The sequence below is a fragment of the Sarcophilus harrisii genome, chromosome 4 (assembly GCF_902635505.1).
Source record: "Sarcophilus harrisii chromosome 4, mSarHar1.11, whole genome shotgun sequence".
Lineage (NCBI taxonomy): Eukaryota > Metazoa > Chordata > Mammalia > Dasyuromorphia > Dasyuridae > Sarcophilus > Sarcophilus harrisii.
The window spans coordinates 374082284-374105721 of NC_045429.1; the positions used below are offsets into that span (position 1 = coordinate 374082284).

Below are 23438 nucleotides of genomic sequence, written 5' to 3' on the forward strand. Positions count from 1 at the left end.
ATAGGTAAAAAAAAAAAAAAATATATATATATATATATATATATATATATATATATACTACTATATATACTACACTTATACCATAAAGGCTACAGCACTCTCCAAAATCTGTAAAGAAATAATGGGGAAGGAATGAGTGAAGGGGGAAGCAAAAGGTGGAGAAAAAGACAAGGGAGGGATCCATGGGTAAGGGGGGGGGGAAGTTGAGTAATACTTAGGCAAGTTAGGGAGAAAAAATATTATTATTATTATTATTTAATTATTATTGTCACTTGATGGTTGACACATTAATTGATTAATTAATAATTATTACTGTATTATTAAAAGCAAAGAATTAGCAGAGATAGGAAAGATGTGGGTGTATATGTTGTATGTGTTGATGTCTATATCTATATATGTATATATAACTATATTCTTGTTTAACTATAGTCTGCTTGTAGAAGGGGAAAAAAAGGGAAGAAAAGAATAAAGTAAAAAAAAAAAAAAAAGTACACACCAGAGAATTAAAGAACAATCTACAAAGAAGTAAAGAAAAGATGAACACTCATGAATATAATTTCCTTATCTATCACATATCCTTTCTTGAATGATAATTTATTATTATATATTTTGAATCCTCCGTGATGTTCTGTTGAGCATATGATAATGTTCTATTTTGTTTTGTTTTGTTTTTGTTTTTCCTTTTTATTGTTTTCTTAATAAAATAAATAGAAATTTAAAAATTAAAATAACATAAAATAAAAAAGAAGGAACATAATAGAATCAAAGCATTTGGGAATTGGAAGTGGTCCTTCTAACCCACGCTATTACTCTGAAGGAATCCCAATTATAATAACATATATGCCTGATAAGTGATCATTCAGTCTCTGATCAAAAATTTCTATCTCGCCTGCTGTAGTATGTATTTCATTGGAATGAAGTATTAAATCTTTGTCACAATGAGGGAGCTGAGAAGGATTTGTGAAATTTGGCGACTATAAGGGGCTTAAAATAAAAAAGATAAAAACATTTCTAAGTGTGTTTCTAGTCATGATTTTGTGATATGCTAATAAACTAACAAAAATATGATTTCATGTTGTCTAGCTTGTTTTTGTGATGTCCTGGTAATTGAACAAATATATGGTTTCATGTTATCTAGCCTAGGTATAAGTAAAGTGATGATTCAGAATTAAACTGATAAGAGGAACTGAAAATACAGACTAATATTAGATTATTGGACGGAGTAACTGATAATGTGATCTTAATATGATTATCTGACTGGCACATGTTGTTTTCCATTCTAGAAATCAACTCACTGCTGTTTCAAAATTGGAAAATTACTATAACTAATCTCAATAAAGTAAACATTTGTGTTTTGTAAGCACTGATTCATTGTTTTCCATATATCATTCTAGGTAATTTAATTTTTTCAGATAATCCTAAAATGAGAAAGAATAAATTCTACACTAGTGAACCATACCTAAGAAAAGGCCCTATTTAGTTCCCTACTTTCAAAAACTAAATTATCAAGGACAGGTTCATTTATTTAACAAATGTTAACTGAAACTCATAAAAATAACATTGTATTATGGGCAATACAAAGGCTATTTGTCATAAAATTCTTTTCTTTAGGGATCTTATAGTCTAATAAGTGAGATATAGGAGACAATATGAAGGATTATAAGGCAATCTATAGCATGCTCCTAGAAATAGACTGTCTCTCCTTTCTGAGAATCAGTAGAAGTATGGAGATCTCCTATCAGAGTGCTAGTAATTAAACATATTTATAGATGATTTAAAGCTGTATTATTCTTAATATTTTATGAAAATAGATTGCAAAGTATTGGTGGGTATGTGTGTATATATATATATATATACATGTGCATATATATTCAAACATACATTCACTCATATACATATAATCATAATATATATATATATATGTTTTCAAGTGGTGGTCATAATTAAAGAATTTATGATCAATTGGTCAAGATTCTCTTTGAAATAAAGATCACAATTTTTAATATTGATATTCTTTTGTTGATGCTCCATGGCTGCGGTGTCAAAAGAATTAAGGTTGTAAAAATGCAATATAACTGTAGTAAATATGAGTAAAATGGCAGTATATAATTGTAAAAAATAAGTAGCAGAAATAGGATAAAAGACTAGAAAAATATAACAAAAATAATAGTACTAGAACAAGTAAAATACTAAATTACTATTAATACAATCCTCATAGTTAATAACAAAATAATTAGAAAAGGTCCTTCCGTTCACTTCACAAGGGGAAACAGTCTCCTCTTTGATAACTACAAAATAAAAAAGAGAAACAGAAATAGAACTACAAAATAAAAAAGAGAAATAGAAATAGAACTACAAAATAAAACAGAGAAATAGACCCCAATGGCGGATTTATGAGAAAACATACAAAACAATCACATGGGAATAGGTAACAGATTATTATTAAGAGGCAATTGGTGTTAGGTGACTTGTCCAGGGTCACATAGCTAGTGAATATCAAATGTCTCAGGATGGAGTTGAATTCTCCTGACTTTAATACTGGTACTCTATCCACTATATCATCTAGTTGCTCTGACATATATTATTTTTAATCTTAATTTATTTAAATTATATCTAATCTGTTGAAGGGAGTCATAGATACATTGAAATAATGAAGGTTGGTCATATTTGTTGCCTTTCCTTGTCTATTAAAATACAGAAGCAAAATTTGGTCAATTATTTTAATAAGAATGAAAAAGATTCTATTTATAGCAGGTTTTATGAATACCAACTAAACTATTGTATCTAAAAGAGTTTAGAGATTATGTGGTCATAGATTTTTTTTTTTTATTTAATAGCCTTTTATTTACAGGTTATATGCATGGGCAACTTTACAGCATTAACAACTGCCAAACCTCTTGTTCCAATCTTTCACCTCTTACCCCCCCACCCCCTCCCCCAGATAGCAGGATGACCAGTAGATGTTAAATACATTAAAATATAAATTAAATACACAATAAGTATACATGACCAAACCGTTATTTTGCTGTACAAAAAGAATCAGACTCTGAATTATTGTACAATTAGCTTGTGAAGGAAATAAAAAATGTAGGTGGGCATAAATATAGGGATTGGGAATTCAATGTAATGGTTTTTAGTCTAGATTTTTAAATTATAAGTGAACTTTGAGATCCAACCCCATCATAGGAGAGATAATCATTATTACTATTCAACAAATTAATAAGAATTTATTTTGGGAGTGTGCTAAAGCTGGTAATGCTAAAAAAAAAAAAAAGACAAAATCTCTCGCATCGAAGAATTTAGAAGGAGATAATATGGAAGGCAGATACTGGATAAAATATAGATAATCTCACAGGGAACTCACATTAAAATGTAGGGAGAATAGGAAGGAATTTTTGTAGAAAATAGAATTTTAGCTGAAATTTTGAAGGAATCTAGGAAAACCAAGGGCGGAAATGAGGAAGAAAAAAAATTCCCCCTTCCCCTCCCTTCCTCCCTCCCTCCCTTTTCTCTCTCTCTCTCTCTCTTTCTCTCTGTCTCTGTCTCTCTCTCCCTCTCTGTCTCTCTCTGTTTCTCTGTCTCTTTCTCTCTGTCTCTTTGTCTCTGTCTGTCTCTGTCTCTTTCTGTCTCTCTCTCTGTCTCTGTCTCTCTGTGTCTCTCTGTCTCTGTCTCTCTCTTTGTCTCTGTCTGTCTCTCTGTCTCTCTCTGTGTCTCTCTGTGTCTCTCTCTGTCTGTCTCTCTCTCTCTCTCTCTCTCTCTGTGTCTCTGTGTCTCTGTGTGTCTGTCTCTGTCTGTCTCTCTCTGTCTCTGTCTCTCTCCCTCCCTCCCTCCCTCTTTGATTTCCTGCCTACACCTGCCATCTTGAGCATCCTTGTGAAAAGGAGGAGGGAAGACTTGGAGGCTACCATGGGTGTTTGGCTGGTGGCACTTTGGACTCACTGCTTTTAGACGAGGGCAGGTTGCTCGCAGCACGAGGCCGTAGAAGCGAGGGGCTCGAGGAAACGCTAGGCGATACCTAGCTAGAGCTTTGCGCATGCTCCAGAACTGCGCAACCGCAGCAGCTCCGGCCTGCCCCCATCCCCCTATAGGCAGGTGTGACTTCCTCGTGAGCACGTTCTCTGGGGTTCTAGCTCAGGCCGCTCCTGATGACAGCTGCTAGTGGCTAGGTGAGCGAAGCAGTGAACTGTGTGTGGGGAGCCGGCTTGGAGATTCAAGAGGATGAGCCTGCTCTTCAGGATCTGCGCTGTTAGGGAAGGCTGTCTTTCCCCTCCCCCACCTTCCCCGCATCCTTCCTTCTCTCCAGCCGGTGGAGAAACGGAGCCTCTCTGGGCGGGTGAGGAGGCCCGTAATCTCCCGCGGCCTCAGCTTCTTCTGCGGGAGTCGGGCTCCTTGGCTTCCTAAGTCTCTCTCTCAGGTCTAGAGTAAGGAACCCGGGTAACTGCCCCTCCTCGCTCCCCTAATGTCTATTAGTGCTCGGCAAACGTTAAAAATAGTCTAAAGGGGAGGATGAAAGTGACCGTATTTTGTTCTCTCTCTCTCATTGGATTACAAACTCTTTGTAGGCAGGCACTATATCCCCTGGAGCTGCCTGGTTGGAGGCCCTGAATAAATGTTTATTGAATTGTTTTGAAAGGCCATTTCCCCCAGGCTATTCAGTGTAGTACTGAATGGATGGAGGTCTGTACTTGGCGTTTGGAAGGGCCCATTTCAAATTGTGCTTGGGATAATAATCTTTTGATGCTTGACAGATCAGTCTATCTGGCTTCAATTTTTTGTCTTTGTCTTTGTGTTTTTTTCATTCATAAAATGGGAATAGTAATAGCGTCTACCTTGCCCCGATTTCTGTGAGGATCAGTGACATCAGATAGATGTCAAGCCCTTTTCAAATCTTAAAACGCTGTGCTTTTCATCCCCAAAAACTGTTGGTGTTGTTGTTTTTAAAGTATTAATAATTTAGGAAACTGGAGCATGAGTAGAGAAGGATTTCCAAGATGGGGAAAGATCTCAGATTAGATCTTATGTCAGGAAGACATAATTGAATTCAAATACTGTTTTCCATTTAGCTCTGTAACGCAAGTTCCTTAAAATAAGGATCATAGTTCCTATCTTCTAAGGTTGTTTTAGGGATTAGATGAAGTAACCTTGAAAGACCTTCAATACTGTTTTCCATTTAGCTCTGTAACGCAAGTTACTTAATTTCTGTCCTCAGTTTCCCCATTTGTAAAATAAGGATCATAGTTCCTATCTTCTAAGGTTGTTTTAGGGATTAGATGAAGTAACCTTGAAAGACCTTCAATACCGTTTTCCATTTAGCTCTGTAACGCAAGTTACTTAATTTCTGTCCTCAGTTTCCTCATTTGTAAAATAAGGATCATAGTTCCTATCTTCTAAGGTTGTTTTAAGGATTAGATGAAGTAACCTTGAAAGACCTTCAATACCGTTTTCCATTTAGCTCTGTAACGCAAGTTACTTAATTTCTGTCCTCAGTTTCCTCATTTGTAAAATAAGGATCATAGTTCCTATCTTCTAAGGTTGTTTTAGGGATTAGATGAAGTAACCTTGAAAGACCTTCAATACCGTTTTCCATTTAGCTCTGTAACGCAAGTTACTTAATTTCTGTCCTCAGTTTCCCCATTTGTAAAATAAGGATCATAGTTCCTATCTTCTAAGGTTGTTTTAAGGATTAGATGAAGTAACCTTGAAAGACCTTCAATACCGTTTTCCATTTAGCTCTGTAACGCAAGTTACTTAAAATAAGGATCATAGTTCCTATCTTCTAAGGTTGTTTTAAGGATTAGATGAAGTAACCTTGAAAGACCTTCAATACCGCTTTCCATTTAGCTCTGTAACGCAAGTTACTTAATTTCTGTCCTCAGTCCTCATTTGTAAAATAAGGATCATAGTTCCTATCTTCTAAGGTTGTTTTAAGGATTAGATGAAGTAACCTTGAAAGACCTTCAATACCGTTTTCCATTTAGCTCTGTAACGCAAGTTACTTAATTTCTGTCCTCAGTTTCCTCATTTGTAAAATAAGGATCATAGTTCCTATCTTCTAAGGTTGTTTTAGGGATTAGATGAAGTAACCTTGAAAGACCTTCAATACCGTTTTCCATTTAGCTCTGTAACGCAAGTTACTTAATTTCTGTCCTCAGTTTCCTCATTTGTAAAATAAGGATCATAGTTCCTATCTTCTAAGGTTGTTTTAGGGATTAGATGAAGTAACCTTGAAAGACCTTCAATACCGTTTTCCATTTAGCTCTGTAACGCAAGTTACTTAATTTCTGTCCTCAGTTTCCCCATTTGTAAAATAAGGATCATAGTTCCTATCTTCTAAGGTTGTTTTAAGGATTAGATGAAGTAACCTTGAAAGACCTTCAATACCGTTTTCCATTTAGCTCTGTAACGCAAGTTACTTAATTTCTGTCCTCAGTTTCCTCATTTGTAAAATAAGGATCATAGTTCCTATCTTCTAAGGTTGTTTTAGGGATTAGATGAAGTAACCTTGAAAGACCTTCAATACTGTTTTCCATTTAGCTCTGTAACGCAAGTTACTTAATTTCTGTCCTCAGTTTCCTCATTTGTAAAATAAGGATCATAGTTCCTATCTTCTAAGGCTGTTTTAAGGATTAGATGAAGTAACCTTGAAAGACCTTCCTGAATTTTATAGCATTAGTAAATGCTTGCTGTAATAATTTTTTCCTGACTTCCATCTTGTTAATACTTACACCTCCAAATTTCATGAAGTATGCATATTAAATAAAATGTATTTATTTAGTTAGACCAGTGAAAATACTGGATACTACTAACCTGTGGGATAATTTCAGTAGAATATGACTTTATATTCAGTTGTTACTGAACCATTTGCAATCTCTTTTTAAATTACAGAGTTGTTAAGAGTCTCAGAGGTCATATAGTCCAGTCCATACCTGAAGAGTAATTCTCTACTGCAACATATGTGGCAAATAATCCTTGTCTGAGGATGATCAATGTCTTCCAAACCATTTTTGTATAGCTTTGTTAGGGATTTTTGTTTTTGTTTTTGGATGTCAAATCTAAATTTGTCTCTTTGCATTTTATACCAGTTATTCTAAATTATGTCCTGTGGGGTTAAGCAAAACAAGTCTAATACTTCTTCCTAGGAATATAGCCCATTAAATATCTAAACTCATCTATTCTGTCTCTTCTTGGATGTCCTAAGTCTTCTCTTTAGGCTAAATATTTCCAATTATCCTAATTTGACATGAACTTGAAGGTATATTATTTATATTGGAAGCCCTTGTATGGACTATTCAAGTTTATCTGTAAACTTCATGAACTGAGGATAAATATATATATATATATATATATATATTTTTTTTTTTTTTTGGTTGCTGTATCACATTGTTGACTTATATTGCGATTGCAGTCCACTAAAATCCTCAGATCTTTTTTTAGACAAACTTTTTTTTTTAACCATGCCTCAGTTATTTGAACTCAGGCATGACTACATTTATCTTTATTGATTAAGCCTCATGCTTTTCTGTGCAAAAAAAGATGCTTTTAGATCCTAAATGTGTCATCAGGTGTGTTAGCTATCCTTTACCTTACTGCTACCTGCAAATTTTGTGAGTGTTTTCTAAGCTTTTATCCAAGTAATTGACAAAATTGTTAAATAGCAGAGACTTAAGCACAGACCCTTGAGCCTTCCACTGGATAGTTTTTACTGTATGATTATTACAGTATTATAATTATATTAATTAATTATAATATAATATTAATATAATAATAATTATTATTACTGTAATTTTACACTGAACTACTATTTTGAGTGTAGTTACTCAACCAATTCTGAATCTATTTATTCTATTTTATCCCTCAGTGGAATCAAAATAGAAAAAGACAGGGATCTCTGGAGGCCTATTGACTTGGAAAAATCACCAGCTAACATTATCTATGTTGCATTGTATTTTTATTTATTTTGTTAAATATTTTCCAATTACATTTTAGTCTGGTTCAGGTTCCACTCCAAAATTTTGGGCCATGAGTTTGACACTACTGGCCTACTTCACATTTTTGCATCTTTTTCCCCAAGAAAAATATCAGACAAATGAGGAAGTTGTTTCTCATTCACTTAAAAAAATTAAAATTTGAGATTTTTTACCCTGATGCCTTTGGTATATTCCTTTCTTTTAAATATCTTATATAGCATTTCCTCAATGCCCTCACAATTATATTACCTCTGGCACCTATGACTTGATGCAGTCATTTTTCATTTTTGTTCCTTTTAGTACCATGTCTACATGCTTTGTAAGCACATCAAGAATATAATAATGGGAATCCAAATATTATTCCATTACTATGAATGGGAAAACAGGTGATGTTTAATAATTTTTGCAAATCTTTCAATTTTCCTTCTCTTTTTTAAAATAAAACCATTACAAGAGTCATCTCTGCACAAAGTTGGGAATATCCTCAATGAGGGTATTAGTAGATATCAGGTAAACTTCCACAAACTGTATTTAATAAATCTCTTTTTTACTATTTCACATACTGTTTGGTGACTACCTAATAAATATAAGGCAAGGAGATAACAGGAAACAAGTAGATGTATGCTCACCAAAGTACTTGCCATTGTGGGTGAAGGAAATCTAGCTCAGAGTTGAAGTAAAGGAGTTGTTCCTACCAAATGGTGAGGTTTTCCACAGATTCTTTTTTGCAACACAGACATTGTGTTGATTATATCAAGCCCCAAGATACTGCTGAGCCTCTGGGAGAAACTGATAATCAGTGAAAAGGAGTTATGTTATCACATGAGGGAGATCAAATGGATGCATATCTATTGCTCATAATTCATAATAGTGAGAGATTATTTCATTTTCATAATAGTGAGAATGGAGATTGTTTCTTCCTTTGAATTTTTATCCATATTGGCTAGCAGAATATTTGGAAATAGTGGGTACTTAATGCTTCTTGATTGATTAATGTAGCAAAGAGTATGTATGTCCACTTAATTAACATTTCTACCACATTACAATGGACATGTCCTAGGTGCAAAATGAATGTTTGTTAAATCTTTTGAGACTCCATTAATTTCTTAGGGGTTTTCTTAATTATTCACTAAATTGGCATAGCTGTGCCACTTTGTGGTAGTGTTGTATACTAATTATCACCAGTTTAAGTTTGTTAATAAGTTGCTTTCCACCTATTATAGTTCCTACTCTTGTCAAGGTTGTCAGATACAATAACCTGAAATGGTTTGACAAGGTTAAAATACTTCAGCCACCAAGAAGCTCATCTATTTCAGTCTTTCCTATTACTAGTATTTTCAACATTTCAGACATATAATTTGGAAGAATTGCTAACCATAGGGAAAACTTTTTGTCTCAGTATGTTAATCTTCAGTGAAAACTGGGATGAAGTGTAGGAGAAACTCAAATGGAAAAAAAGAATCCAAAATTAGGAGCAACAATATATGGAAAATGTGGTGACTCAGGAAAAAAACGAAACAACAAAACACTGGTTAAGTTCATTTTAAGACTAAAGTCTTTTAAGCCAATATTAAATGCACTTTAAGTTCACATTTTACAAAGATTCTGTCATTGAAATTTTAATTTTAATTTCATGAATATCTACTTAGCTTAGTTGCCTAGTACTTCTATACAACCAATGTGACTTTGGGCAAATCATGTAAACTCCCTTACACCTCAGTTTGCTTTCTGTGAAATGAATTAGATGAATGAGAAAATTTCTAATCTTTTAGTCCTAAGTCTTTGATCTGTGGCTTTAATGTAATCTTTAGTGGTATTCCCTTCTCCAGTATAGATCAGGTCCTCTTAAGATAAAATCCTATGAAGTTCTTGACAATCTCTTTATGCTTGTATATAATTGAGTATAAAGTGGAGCAAGGTCTCAGTTCTAGCATCCAACCCAGTGTGAAGCCTCCATCACAGATCTTTTGGATTCTCTTGGATCATGGTATTGCTAAGAAGAGCCAAGTCTGTTATGGGCCAAAACTTGAAACAAGGTGTTGACAGAAACAATGCTTGTGTGCTTAGGTCACACATTTGAGAGGTCACACATTAGAGCTCACACCTTTAAGAGAGTTTATACATAGAGATCACACTTTAAAGTTCACACCTTTAGAGAGCTTATAAAAACTAGAAGCCTCCAGGAAGAGGAGAAGACTTCGAGTGATGGAGAAAGCAGGAGTAAGTTGAGGAGATTGGAATTCAGTTGGAAGATTTAGAGCCAGGATTCAGAGGGAGCTGGAGGCTGAAGCTGGCTGAGGCAAAGGACAAGCAACAAGAGCTCTCGGAACCAATGAAAGCTAACTGGTCTATTTTGGAAGAGACAATAAAGGACTGTACTTTAATCGCTGGCTGCATTTGAGGTGATTATTACTCTGAACTGAAACGAAGGCTGCCTCCAGAAAACCTCTCCAAGAAATCTGCTCTCAGAGAGAACCATCATATTCTAGAAAAGAAGAGAACACTACATAAGTTGATCATCAAAACAATGTTGCTGTGAACAATGTTCCCCTGGTTCCGCTCATTTCCTCAGATCAGTTTATATAAATCTTACAAGTTTTTCTGAAATCTACTTGCTCATTATTTTTATAGAACAATAGTTTTCTATTAAATTTATATACCACAACTATGTAATTCTTTTCCACCACAAAAATAGCTGCTATAAATATTTTTGTACATTTAGATCCTTACCCTTTTTGATGATCTCTTTGGGATATAGATCTAGTAGTGATATTGCTGGATCAAAAGGTATGCACAGTTTTATAGCCCTTTGGGTATAGTTCCAAATTGCTCTTCAGAATGACTGCATCAGTTCACATCTGCAGTTGTTTTTTTAAAAAATGATCAGTGTATCTTTTTCTGGTCATATAAAACCTTTAAAATGTTTTTATGCTCTTTAGGCATTTAAGGTAATTGTACTAAGTGCTAGAAATAAAAAAAAAAAAAAAAAAAAAAAAAAAAAAAAAAGGCAAAAACTGTCTCTGTTTCCAAAGAACTCTCAGTCTAATGAGGCAAGATAACACACAAATAATTAAGTTTAAACAACATATAGGATAAAATGAAGATAATTTTGTAAAGAGGCACTAAGTTTAATGAGAAATGGGAAAAGCTTCTTGCAAAAGCAGTGGCTCTTTAGCTGAGACTGAAAGAAAGCCATAAGAGCTACGAGCCAGAGATGAGAAGGGAGAGTTGTTTGAGGCATGGAAAAAAAAACCTGAAAATTTAGAGAAAGGAAATGGAATATTGTGTTTGAAGAAAGCAGGAAGGCCAGTGTCACTGAATAAAAGAGCGGGGTGAGGAGTAAGAAAACTGGATTATGGAAAAAACTGCATCTTAAGGTGTGAGAACAGGAAAAGACATGGTTCTGGCCTCATCCTAACCTTTGTACTTTTTTAGAAGCAGGCAGCAGCAGCAACATAATTCTGACTCCAACAGCAAAATGGAGTTGGCTCTTAGTTCTGGCATTCAGCCCAGTCTGAAGTCCCTCGAGAAACAATTTTAAGCAAGACAAGAATCTTAGATCAAAGATGAACCTGCAGTTCTCTCACTTTGAATCAACTAATTGGTTCAGGTGGCCAATAATGGATGAATCTGTAACTTCAATCAAGGCAAATCCACAAATGTTTTGGTCAGACTCGAACAAATGTGAAGAACTTACTGAATTCAGATGAACCTAAACAACAAATTCGCTGTAAATCAGAAGGGATCAAATGGAATATAATAATTCCATCAAATATCAAGAAATATTAAAACAAATCAGATTTTTCTCTGGGTCATACTGTTTTAGTAGCATTGAAAGCTTGCAGACTTAGCCTGAGCTGTTCTTTGAAATCTTGCAATAACAACATTCAATATCTAAAAAAGTATCAGCAAGACTGGACTATACATTCCTTCTAGAAATGTGAAGCCTGACTTTAACATAAATTCTGCAGTCAGGAAATAAGCTGGGAGAATGAGCAAAGAAACTAATAACAACAATCAATAACCACTTTTAAAAAACAAAACAAAACAAAGCAACCTTATGGTGACAAGTTGAATAAGACACAGATCTAGAGGAAGAAAACGACAGTAAAACATTCATAAGCAAAGTCTCAAAGAAAAACATCTTGGGAACGTTCCCGAAGAATTGGGAAGAATTGGAAAGAATTCCCAAAAGAGATGATGCAAGAGTTTTTTTTTTAAGTTTAAAAACATTTTAATAAATGAAATGAGAATATGAGGGGGAATGAAAAAGATATGAAAATTATGGAGGAAAGAATCAGAAATGAATTAATAATTTCTCACAGGAAATTTGAACAAAAACTTATCTACACAACAAATTCCTATAAATTAGCTAATGATTCTATTAGAAATCAAGAAATATTAAAATAAAATCAAAAGACAGAAATTAAAGAAGAAAATATAGGGTATCTTAATCCAAAAATAGCTGACCTAAAAAGATTAAGGAGAGGTAATTTAAGAATCATCAAATTACCTGAAAGCCATGTCCAAAAAATAGTCTACAAATATTTTTTCAAGAAAACTGTTTACATCTCTTGGAACCAGAGTTCAAAGTAGAAATAGAATCCTATTATCTATCACCTTCTGAAAAAAATCCTCAAATCATAAAAAAGGGAAAAGGACCCATCTGTTCATAGCAGCCCTTTTAGTAGTAGCAAGGAACTGGAAACTGAGGGGATGCCCATCAGTTGGAGAATGGCTGAATAAGTTATGATATATGAATGTTATGGAATATTATTATTCTAGAAAAAGTGATCAGCAGGATGATTTCAGCAAGGCCTGGAGAGATTTATGTGAACTAATGCTAAGTGAAGTAAGCAAAACAAAGAGAATGTTGTACACAGCAACAACAAGATTATGTGACGATCAATTCTGATGAACATGGCTATTTTCAATAGTGACATGATTCAGGCCAGTTCCAATGGTCTTGTGATAGAGAGAGCCATCTGCACCCCGAGAGAAGACTGGGGACTGAATGTGGATCACAACATGGTGTTTCACTTTTTGTTGTGGTTTGTTTGCATTTTGTTTTCTTTCTCTTTTTTTCCTTTTTTTAATCTGATTTTTCTTGTGTAGCATGATAATTGTGGAAATATGTATATAAGAATTACATAAGCTTAACCTGTATTGGATAATTACTGTCTAAGGGAGGGGATAAGGGGAAAGAAGGGAGAAGTAATTTGGAACATGACCTTTTGCAAGGGTGAATGTTGAAAACGGTCTATGCATATATTTTGAAAATAAAAAAAGCTTTTATTCAAAAAAAGAAAAATAAATAAAATAAAAAATTTCAGCAACATTTAGTCAAAATCCAGAGCTTTGAAGTAAAAGAAAAAGTATTGCAGCAGCCATGAGTCCTTTGGAATTGTCTTGAATCATTGCATTGCTGATAATTGCTAAGTAATTCATAGTTGATCATCCTATGTTATTTCTGTATTTAATATCTCCTGGTTCTGTTTACCTCATTTTGCATCCATTCATATAAGTCTTTTCAGTTTTTTCTGAACTTATTCTGCTCATCATTTCTTACATCACAATAATATTCCATTCCATCCATATAACACAACTTGTTCAGCCATTCCCCAATTGATGGGCATTCCCTCAATTCTAATTCTTTGCCACCACAAAAAAAAAAAATCCCTATAAAATTTTTTCTAAAAGTAGGTCCTTTCCTCTTATTTTTTGTTCTCTTTGAAATACAGATCTAGTAGTGGTAGTGCTTGCCCTTTGGGATACTTGTAAATTCCTCTCCAGAATGATTACATCAATTCACAACTCTACCAAGAGTATAATAGTGTCCCAACTTTCCCACATCTCCTCCAACATTTATCATCTTTTTCTGTCATATTAGTCAATCTGATAGGTGTGAAGTAGTACCTCACAGTTGTCTTAATTCGCTTTTCTCTAATCAGTAATGATTTAGAGCTTTTATTTTATGTGCTAATATAGATAGCTTTGATTTCCTTATATGAAAACTGCTTGTTCATTTTCTTGGACCATTTATCAATTAAGGACTGACTCTTATTTCTATAAATTTGACTCAGTGATCTCTATATTATTTGAGAAATGAGGCTTTTATTAAAGACACTTGGTATAAATTGTTTCCCAGTTTTCTGTTTTCTTTCTAATCTGTGTAACACTGATTTTATTTGTTTAAACCCTTTTAAATTTAATATAATAACAAAAATAATCAAAGTTATACATTTTGTATACATTTTACTTCTAATGTTCTCTATCTTGTTTAATCATAAATTCTTGCTTTCTCCATAGAGCTAAAAGTAAACTATTTCTTGATGTCCTCATTGATTTATGGTATCTACCTTCATGTCTAAATTATGTACTTGTTTTGACTTTATCTTAGAATATAGTCTAAGATGTTGGTCTATATCTAATTTATTTCATATTGTTTTCCCAGCAGTTTTTTGTCAAAGAGAAAGTTCTTGTCCCAGAAACTAGAGTGTTTGGATTTATCCAACACTAGATTACTATGGTCATTTAGTATTATGTTTTGCGGACCTAAATCGATTCCACCAATCTACCACCCTATTTCTTAGCCCATACCAGATAGTTTTGATGATTACAATCTTATAATAGAGAGATCTGATATGTCATATTCTTTTCATTAATTCTATTGCTATCTTGACCTTTAAAAAGTTCTTCCTGTGGATATCTTCGACAAAGAGAAGAACTAACTCAGTTCCAATTGATCAATGATGGATATAACCAGCTACACTCAGAGAAGAAACACTGGGAAATGAGTGTAAACTGTTTGCATTTTTGTTATTCTTCCTAGGTTATTTTTACCTTCTGAATTCCATTCTCCCTGTGCAACAAGAGAACAGTTCAGCATATATATATATTGTATCTAGGATTTACTATTACATATTTAACATGCATAAGAGTGCTTGCCATCTAGGAGAAGAGGTGGAGGGGGAGAAGGGAAAAGTCGGAACAGAAGTGAGTGCAAGGGATAATGTTGTAAAAAATTACCCAGGCACATGCTCTGTCAGTAAAAAGTTATAGTAAAAAAGTTTTTCCTGATGAATTTTGCTATTATTTTTCTTCCTGTATAAACTAATTTTTGTACATTTGATTGGCATAAAATAATGTACATTGCATTGGCCTACATATAAGCAATTGATATTTTCCCCATTGTTTAGATCTCACTTTATTTATATGAAAATTGCTTTTTAATTGGCTTCATATAGTCCTTCAGGTTGTCTTGGCAGATAAACTCAATTATTTTATCTTGTTTTCAGTTATTTTAAATGTAATTACTCTATCTCTTGCTGCTGGGCTTTGTGGGGTTATGTATAGAAGTGCTGATGAATTTTATGGATTTTATTTTATATCCTGTAACTTTGCTAAAGTTGTTAATTATTTCAAGTAGTTTTTTAGTTAATTCCATAGGATTCTCTCCAAATCTATCATTATATTATCAGAAAATGATAGATTTGTTTTCTCATTGGTTATTCTAATTCCTTCAATTTCGTTTTCTTGTCGTATTGCTGTAGCAAACATTTCTAACACAAAATTGAATTATAGTGATAACTGGAATCCTTGCTTCACCCTTGATCTTATTGGGAAGGCTTATAATTTATCCCCATTACAGAAATATGCTTGTTGAGGGTTTCAGGTAGATAGTTCTTATTTTAAGGATAACTCTATTCATTCCTGTGTTCTCTAATGTTTTTAATAAAATAGGTGCTATATTTTGTCAAAAAAAATTTTTTTGCATCTGTTGAGATTATCATATAATTTCTGTTGTTTTTGTTTCTCTAATATTGAACCTGCCCTGCGTTCCTAGTATAAATCCTACCTAGGATTTATAGGATCCACTATAGGATATATGATCATTGTGATATGTTGCTGTAATCTCTTTGCTAATATTTCATTTAAAATTTGTTCACCAATATTCATTAGGGAAGTTAGTCTGTATTTTTCCTTTCTCTGTGTTAGCTCTTCTTTGTTTAGGTATTAGTACCATATTTGTGTCATAAAAGAAATGTGATAAAATTCCTTCACCCAATTTTCTAAATAGTCTATATAATATTGGAATTAATTGTTTTTAAGTGTTTGGTAGAGTTCAACTGTGAACCATCTGAACCTGATGATTTTTTTCTTAGGGAGTTTTCTGATGGCTTGTTTGATTTCTTTTTTCTAAGATAGACTAATTTTAAGTATTCTATTTATTCTTCTGTTATTCTGGGCAATTTATGTTTTTGTAAATATTCATCTATTTCATTTAGATTGGTAGATTGTTTTTTTGTCATATAATTGGGCAAACTAGCTCCTAGTAATTGCTTTAATTTTCTTTTCATTAGTGGTGATTTTGCCTTTTTCATTTTTTGAAACTGGCAATTTGGTTTTATTCTTTTTTTTAAAATATCAAATTGATTTGAAGAGGTTATTAGTGGATTCTTTCAATGTCTATTTTACTCTCTGGTTTTAGGATATTAGGGCAATGTTTTAGGGTTTTTTTTGGACAATTTCTTGAGGAATGATGTACAGTTCCTTTTTGATCATGACTTTCAAATAGACCAATAATTCTTAAATTATCTTTTCTGGATAAAATTTCTAAGTCAATGAGATATTTCATAGTTTCTCCTATTTTTAAATTCTTTTGATTTTGTTAGATTTTTGATATCTTCTGGAGTCATAAGCTTCCACTATCCAATTCTACTTTTTAAGGAGTTATTTTTTTCAGTAAATTTTGATCATCTTTTTACATTTTTTGTGCTTCCTTTTCATGAGTTTTCATGATATTCTTTCATCACTCTAATTTCTTTTCTCAATTATTCTTGTACCTCTCATCTATAATTTTAAAAATCATTTTGAAATCTTCTAGGAGTTCTTTTTGTGTGCCAGGTCTGTATCACTCTTAGGTAAAAGGAGAGTACCCTCCAAGGCAGGTAGCATCCATATAAGCAAGCAGCAGGCCATGCCCCAGCAAGCTAGCAAAGAAGTCTTGAGCCCCAGTTTGGGTCAGTAACTAAGCTCCCAGAGGCCCAAGTATAGCAGTAGGGAAGCAGTCAGCCTTCAATCAGCCTGAGGACAGAACCAGGTGTGGGGCCAGGACCGATACCCCTACACAGAAGTACAGCAGCAGACAAGCAGTCACTGCCCCCTTCAATCCAGAGGGCAGAACTCAACTTAAAAATAATGAAATAGGCTGAAAATAACAAACAACAAACAAAGAACTTGACCATAGGAAGTTACTATGGTATCAAGGAAGATTAAAATGCTAACTCAAAAGAGGACAATCAAGACTGCATGCAAAGCCTCAAAGGAAAGAATGAATTGGTATGTGGCACAAAAAGTGAGTAAGAGGGAAAGTGGGATGGAGAAAAAGTAGATTGTTTATTGTTGATTAAGAATAAAATTTGATTTGAAAAAAGGAAATTCAAATAATAAAACTGTCATAACTCTCAAGGAGATTACATTCCCAGTGAGGAAGAAAATACACAAAAGTGAAAGGGTGAGCCGTGTTTTAGGGAGGGAAGTCACAGGGATGGTGAATGGAGTCATAGAGTAATTAGTTGATATATTCTTTCATAGAATAATTGTATTGATTTGATCATTGTTCTCAGAACTAGAGGTGGAAAGTAAGAGGAGAAGGAAATGCTAGATGTGAACTAAAGTATGACATGAAGGTCATGGATGAGTCTAGAAATTCTGTGATGAGTAGCCTGAAGTTCCAAGGAGAGAAACTGGCATAATGACTAGTTCATTCTAATTGTAGAACAAGAACATGGGTTGAAAATAGCCAAGAAATATTACTGTGGGTATCGAAATCAAGATATAAATGATGAAATTACAGCAATTAGAAGCCCAGTGGCTCAAGCAAATATCTTGACAAAACAAAGAAAACAAAACAAAAGAGAGTAAATCATTTATTTAGATATGGAACTCAAAAAGTTAAGAAAAGTAACAAAAAAGTAATAATGAAAATTTTAAAATCTAGAAAAAAGAAAATAGTAAATGATTAATAAATACAATAAGACTGCTTTTTTGAAAGAAAAAATAAAATAGAAAAATCATTAGCTATTTTGATTAGAAAAATTAGATAAATGATGTTAAAATGAAAAAGAAAAATAGAAAAAATAAAGAAGAAATATATTTATCATATGCCAACAAAATTTGTGACTTACCATATACAGATGAATATTTCCAACTATAAATTGCCCAGATTAACAGAACAAGCAATAGATGATTTAGCCAACTCAATCTCAGAAAAAGACAAGCCATAAATTAACTCCCAGAGGAAAAAAACTACCAAGTTCAATTGAATTTAGAGTGACTTTTACAAATATCCAAAGAACTAATTGAAATATGATGTAAGTTGTTTGCAAGAATAGAGAAAGAAGCCATTATGCTATATTACTTTTTTCAAATACATATGATAGGGATAGGTAAAAGAGAAAGAAATCTGTACATCAATATCTAGTGAATATTGGTACATAATGCTGAACATAATATTAGCAATTGCTCATGATTTCATTTTTATCTAAAAAGAGAGATGAATATAAAAATAAAATGGAAAATTTTCATTACATTAAATTGAAAATCTTCCAAACATGTAAAATAAATGCAGTTAAAATTAGTAGGGAAATACTTGAGAACATTTCCATATCAAATTTTCCTGAAAAGTCAGTCAACAAGCATTTATCCAGTGCTATCTATGTGCCAGATGGTGTATTCAGCACTGAGGATACAAAGAATAAGCTAAAAAAGTCTCTGCCCTCAAAAATCCTACTTTTGGGGAGGCAGGAACCACACATACATAAATCAGAATATAAAAAATAAATATAGTATAGATGGAAGGAAGCCCTGAATTGGAAAGTACCAGCGGCTTTGAAGGATTGAGAAAGACTTGCTATTCGAGATAATAAAAATGAATCAACACAAATGCCTAGGGATAAGAATTATTCCTCAGGTAATACTTAATCACAGTAGGTGAGCAAGCAATTCTCAAATGAAAAACAATTATCTACAATTGTATGAAAAATGCTTTTAATAATAATAGGAGAAATGTCACTTCATATCCTTCAGATTTGCAAAGAATGATAAAAGAATAAAATAGTGGTTACTAGAAGACTGGTGGGAGGACAGGTATAGGAGCCACACAAAATTCTCAATGCAGGAACTGCACAAAGCTCTCAGTGTATGCCAGGAGCCTTATAAAGCTTTGTGTGTTCCAGGATCTGCTCAACACTCTCAAGGTGTTCCAGGAACTTCATAAACCTCCTAACCTATTTGATCTACCACAAATACTCTAAAATTTAATATAGTATAATTGAATCGTTTTGAAATTGTGTGTTAAGTTTTATTCAAATTCAAGATGTGATGCTTTTATTTTTATTACTAATGATGCTGAGTAAATTTTATCAAAAAGTCACTAAAATAACTTCATTATTTTACTTAAAACCCTCAAAATTATACCATCTCCAATTTCTGGTTTGTTTTATTTTAATTTTTCACAAAACAAGTTTTAAACTTGAATTTCTTGCTCTCTTAAATTATTCCTTTCCATTTTTAGTCTCAGAGGAAGGGGTTGAATGAGAGTAAAGTGGTTTTAGGAAGTAAAAGATTGAGAGTTGCCATTTTAGAGATGTAAGTACATTTCTTTCCTGCTCACTCTATCTGGAGTTTTACATTACATGTCTGTATGAGACCTGTTACTCTGTGGAAAAAGGAAAGGAGATAGTTTTGGCAGGATAAGTTTTTCATAAAAGGTATGCTAATCATGGCCTTGCAAATTGATGTACATTGTTAAACCAGTCCATATCTTAAGTATTACATTTTTATGCTTGGGACAAAGCTGCTAAACAGCTATCCGAAATGAGAGATTACTTTCTATTTTCTTATCTCTTAAATACATATCAATAGGAATTTGGGAGAAAAATCATAGCTTTTGGCTGTCAATTTGGTTTGGAAGGCAGACAAAAGATCAGTGAACCTATCTGAAGAACATTATACCAGACTGCAGAAGGAGGCTGGCAGGTTAAGAAGAAATAGAAATTAGTAAGATTTATGGAAAATTTTAGTGCTATTTTAGGTCTGGAGGGTTATTAATAAGAAGAAATAGTTAAATTTGTTAAGGGTTCTAAGAAAATGTTTGTGTCTGATCAATAAAAGATTGGACACTTATTTTTATTTTTAAAATAATATTTCCACTAATATATGGTACAGTGCATATGACAACAAATATTTATTGAATTAATGAATGCATACATATATGAGTGAATAAATTAAACTTGAATTTTAGAGTTCCTGTGTTTAGGCTTTTTGAAAATTAGGGTACCATTATCTTCCACTGGTAATGGAAATCCTCACAATGGTGATAAGTTGGAAGACATATGTCTGAATCTTGACTCCTCTTAGTATTTGTGTGAGGTAAGGTATGTTACTTAATCCTCTTGGACCTCATTTTCCTTAAATGTAAAATTAAGAAGGTGGATTAGATATAATCCTTTCCAGATTTAAATATAGCATTAAATATTTTAATATTTTCATCTAAATGAGTAATGTTAGCTATAGTATTTAGAATTTTGTAATTTACATTTCATTGTATCAATTATTCAGACACTGCATTTTACTTCATGCAGATGTATATAAACATTGGTTATATCAAATTACCTCAGATTACATGATAGCGGTATTGAATTGCATGTTTAGTCCCACATTTGTGATTTTCTTGGCAAAGATTCTGGAGTGGTCTGTGATTTCCTTTTCTAGGAAAGCCTTTACTTTAAAAATGAGGAAATAGAGTTAAGTGACTTGCCCAGGGTCACACAGCTAGTAATGTGAACTCAGTATGAGGAGTCTTCTTAACTCTGGGCCCTGGAAAAGGTAATGTATAACAAGAGAGTAATAGATGATAAGAAAGAATAAATATATAAAAAATCTGGAAAAAAATATTGGAACTTAGTTTTAAAGGGCTTTAATTGCCAAAGAGAAGAATTTATATTTGATGCTATAGGAGAGCTACTGACATTTATTGAACACGGTGATCATGTCAGAATATTTTTGTGGCAGAAATATAGGAACATAGGGTGAGAGGAATGAGTGTTTATGTAGCATCTACTATGTGCCAGGCACTATACTAACCACTTTATAAATATTATCTTATTTGATGCTCACAACAACCCTGGGAGCTAGGTCTTATCTTCATTTTACAGTTGAGGCAATTGAGCCAAATTGAGTACTAACAGAAGTTTAGTACTTTTTTGTTGGGATGCTTTAAAATTACCACAGAACAGAAATTAAAATAATCTGTGTTTTTCCACACACACACACACACACACACACACACACACACACACACACAAAGTTCTGGCTAGAATATGTCTTCTTGAAATGCTAGAATGTGCTACTACTTACTGTACTTGGCTGAATCTTGAAATGCTAGGATGTGCCACCACTGTACTTGGCTGAGTTCACAAATGTGTTGTAACCTATAATTCCTTGTCACTTTTCTAACTTTCTTCTCCTATTGAACTTTGTTTCCTAACAGTAATTAAATTTTCTGCCATTGTTTTTAATATGTGAATCACTTTAGCCATTTTGGTGATGTGGTTTGGCAAAATATTGGTCCTTACCACAAGGGCAGGAATTCTTCCAAAGTTTCTTTCTTTCTTGGTACCAAAATTTGAGGACCAATCACTATAGTTGGCAAAGTTCTGTGGCTTTTACTATATCCAAAATTGCTACTACATCTTCCATTGACTAGTTCTCATAGTTGCTACCAAAAACTGTCCTGTTTTCTGTAACCCTGTTCACCATGTCTAATGTCTCTGTTTCTTTCATAGTAACCAGAGCCACTTCCTTCATATCACTATCATTGCAAATCCATTAATATCCTCCAACATCATGACTGCTATCAAAACCACCAATGAAGTTTCCACCACTGCTAGTTATTATTTACACCAAAGTAACTTCCATGGCCATCACCAAAATTTCTAGAAGCACTACAATGTCTGACTAAACAAATCATTGACTATATTTTACTTAGATAAGACTTCCCATACTATACAATTTTAGTCACCCTCACTATTGTATTTTTGAATAATAGTCTTGTCCACAAAATCATGGTAATTAAAAGTGACAAAAATAAAACCTCTCTGTTTTTGTCACTTCCTTGGTCCAAAATGATCTCAATCACTTCAGTCTTTTCATACAGTTAGGTCTTTTAAGTGATATTTGTTTTTGCAGTGAAGTGGGTACCTGGTCTTTGAGAATCTTCTCTAGACACATCTATTTTTTTTCCTCAATAGTATTTTATTTTTCCAAATACATATAAAGATAGTTTCCAACATTCATTTTTGTAAGACTTTGTGTTCCAAAATTTTTCCTTCCTGTTTTTGCCTCCTCTGTCCCCAAGATAGCAAGTGATCTGATATAGGTTAAATTTGTACACTCCTTTTAAACATGCTTCCATATTTGTCACGTGCATGAAAAATTAGACCATAAGGGAAAAAATGAGCAAAGTCCATCATAGTTTATCATCACATTATCTTGTTACTGTGCACAGTGTTCTCTTGGTTCTGCTCATTTCACTAAGCATCAATTCATGTAAGTCTTTCCAGGATTTTCTGAAATCAGCTTGCTCAACATTTCTTATAGAGCAGTAATATTCCATTTCCATTCATATACTATCTTTTGTTCAGCCATTCCCAAGTAATGGATTTTACTCAATTTCCTATTCCTTGTACTACAAAAAGGCTTGCTACAAATGTTATTGAACATAGATACATTTATCTTTGACTCAACAAGTCTGCCATAAATTTTGTGAAGTCTTGCATTCATCTACATCAATCTCTTTCACCATGGCATAGGGAACAAAGGCAAAGCTTTTGGAACATTCAGGATTTGAATTTCTCATTACTACATCCCCAATCTGTAAGCATACCTGCTGACTCCTTAGACTGTCATCTATTGTGTAAGAGTTTATACCTCAAGAACTTTTACCACACTCAAGAGAAAACAAGTCAAAGCTTTTTGTGAAAGCTTTTTTGAGAAGTAGATTTGCCTAAAGTTTAAAGCAGGAATTATAAAACTACTGGGAACACATGATTCAACAGAGAAATTATTTAGCTTCAGCTAGTTCTTGATAAAAAAGGAAAAAAAATCTAGAGGAAAATAATCATCCTTTATTGTTTTATGTAACCCAACCTATATTTTCTTTGTTTTTTGTTTGGGACTGGGAAGATGACATAGTAATAGGAAAAGTAGGGAGTATTGGGAGAAAGATAATGAGTTTCATTCTGGATAAATTAAATTTGAGATTAAAATGTCTGCTGAACTTTCCATTTAAGATGTCTGAAAGGCAGAAATACAAGATCGGAGTTCCTCAGAAAAGTTTGAGCAGGATAGGTAGATTTGATAATTGTCAACATAGGAATCAGAATGGGGAATGAGGCAATAAACCTA

General features: G+C 33.2%; 1 protein-coding gene across 17 annotated transcripts in view; it reads left to right on the plus strand.

Moving 5' to 3' along the window:
* Positions 1-23438, plus strand: part of RYR2 (ryanodine receptor 2) — a 712857-nt gene that overhangs the window by 210111 nt on the left and 479308 nt on the right. Inside the window, exon 1 of one of the 17 annotated variants that reach the window (XM_031968526.1) lies at positions 16873-17309. The exons of the other annotated variants lie outside the window; for them this stretch is intronic. Within the exon in view, the coding sequence (XP_031824386.1) occupies positions 17280-17309 (30 nt within the window). The 5' untranslated portion in view covers positions 16873-17279. Of the gene's footprint in view, positions 1-16872; positions 17310-23438 lie in introns of those variants that run through there. 17 annotated transcript variants of the gene reach the window in all.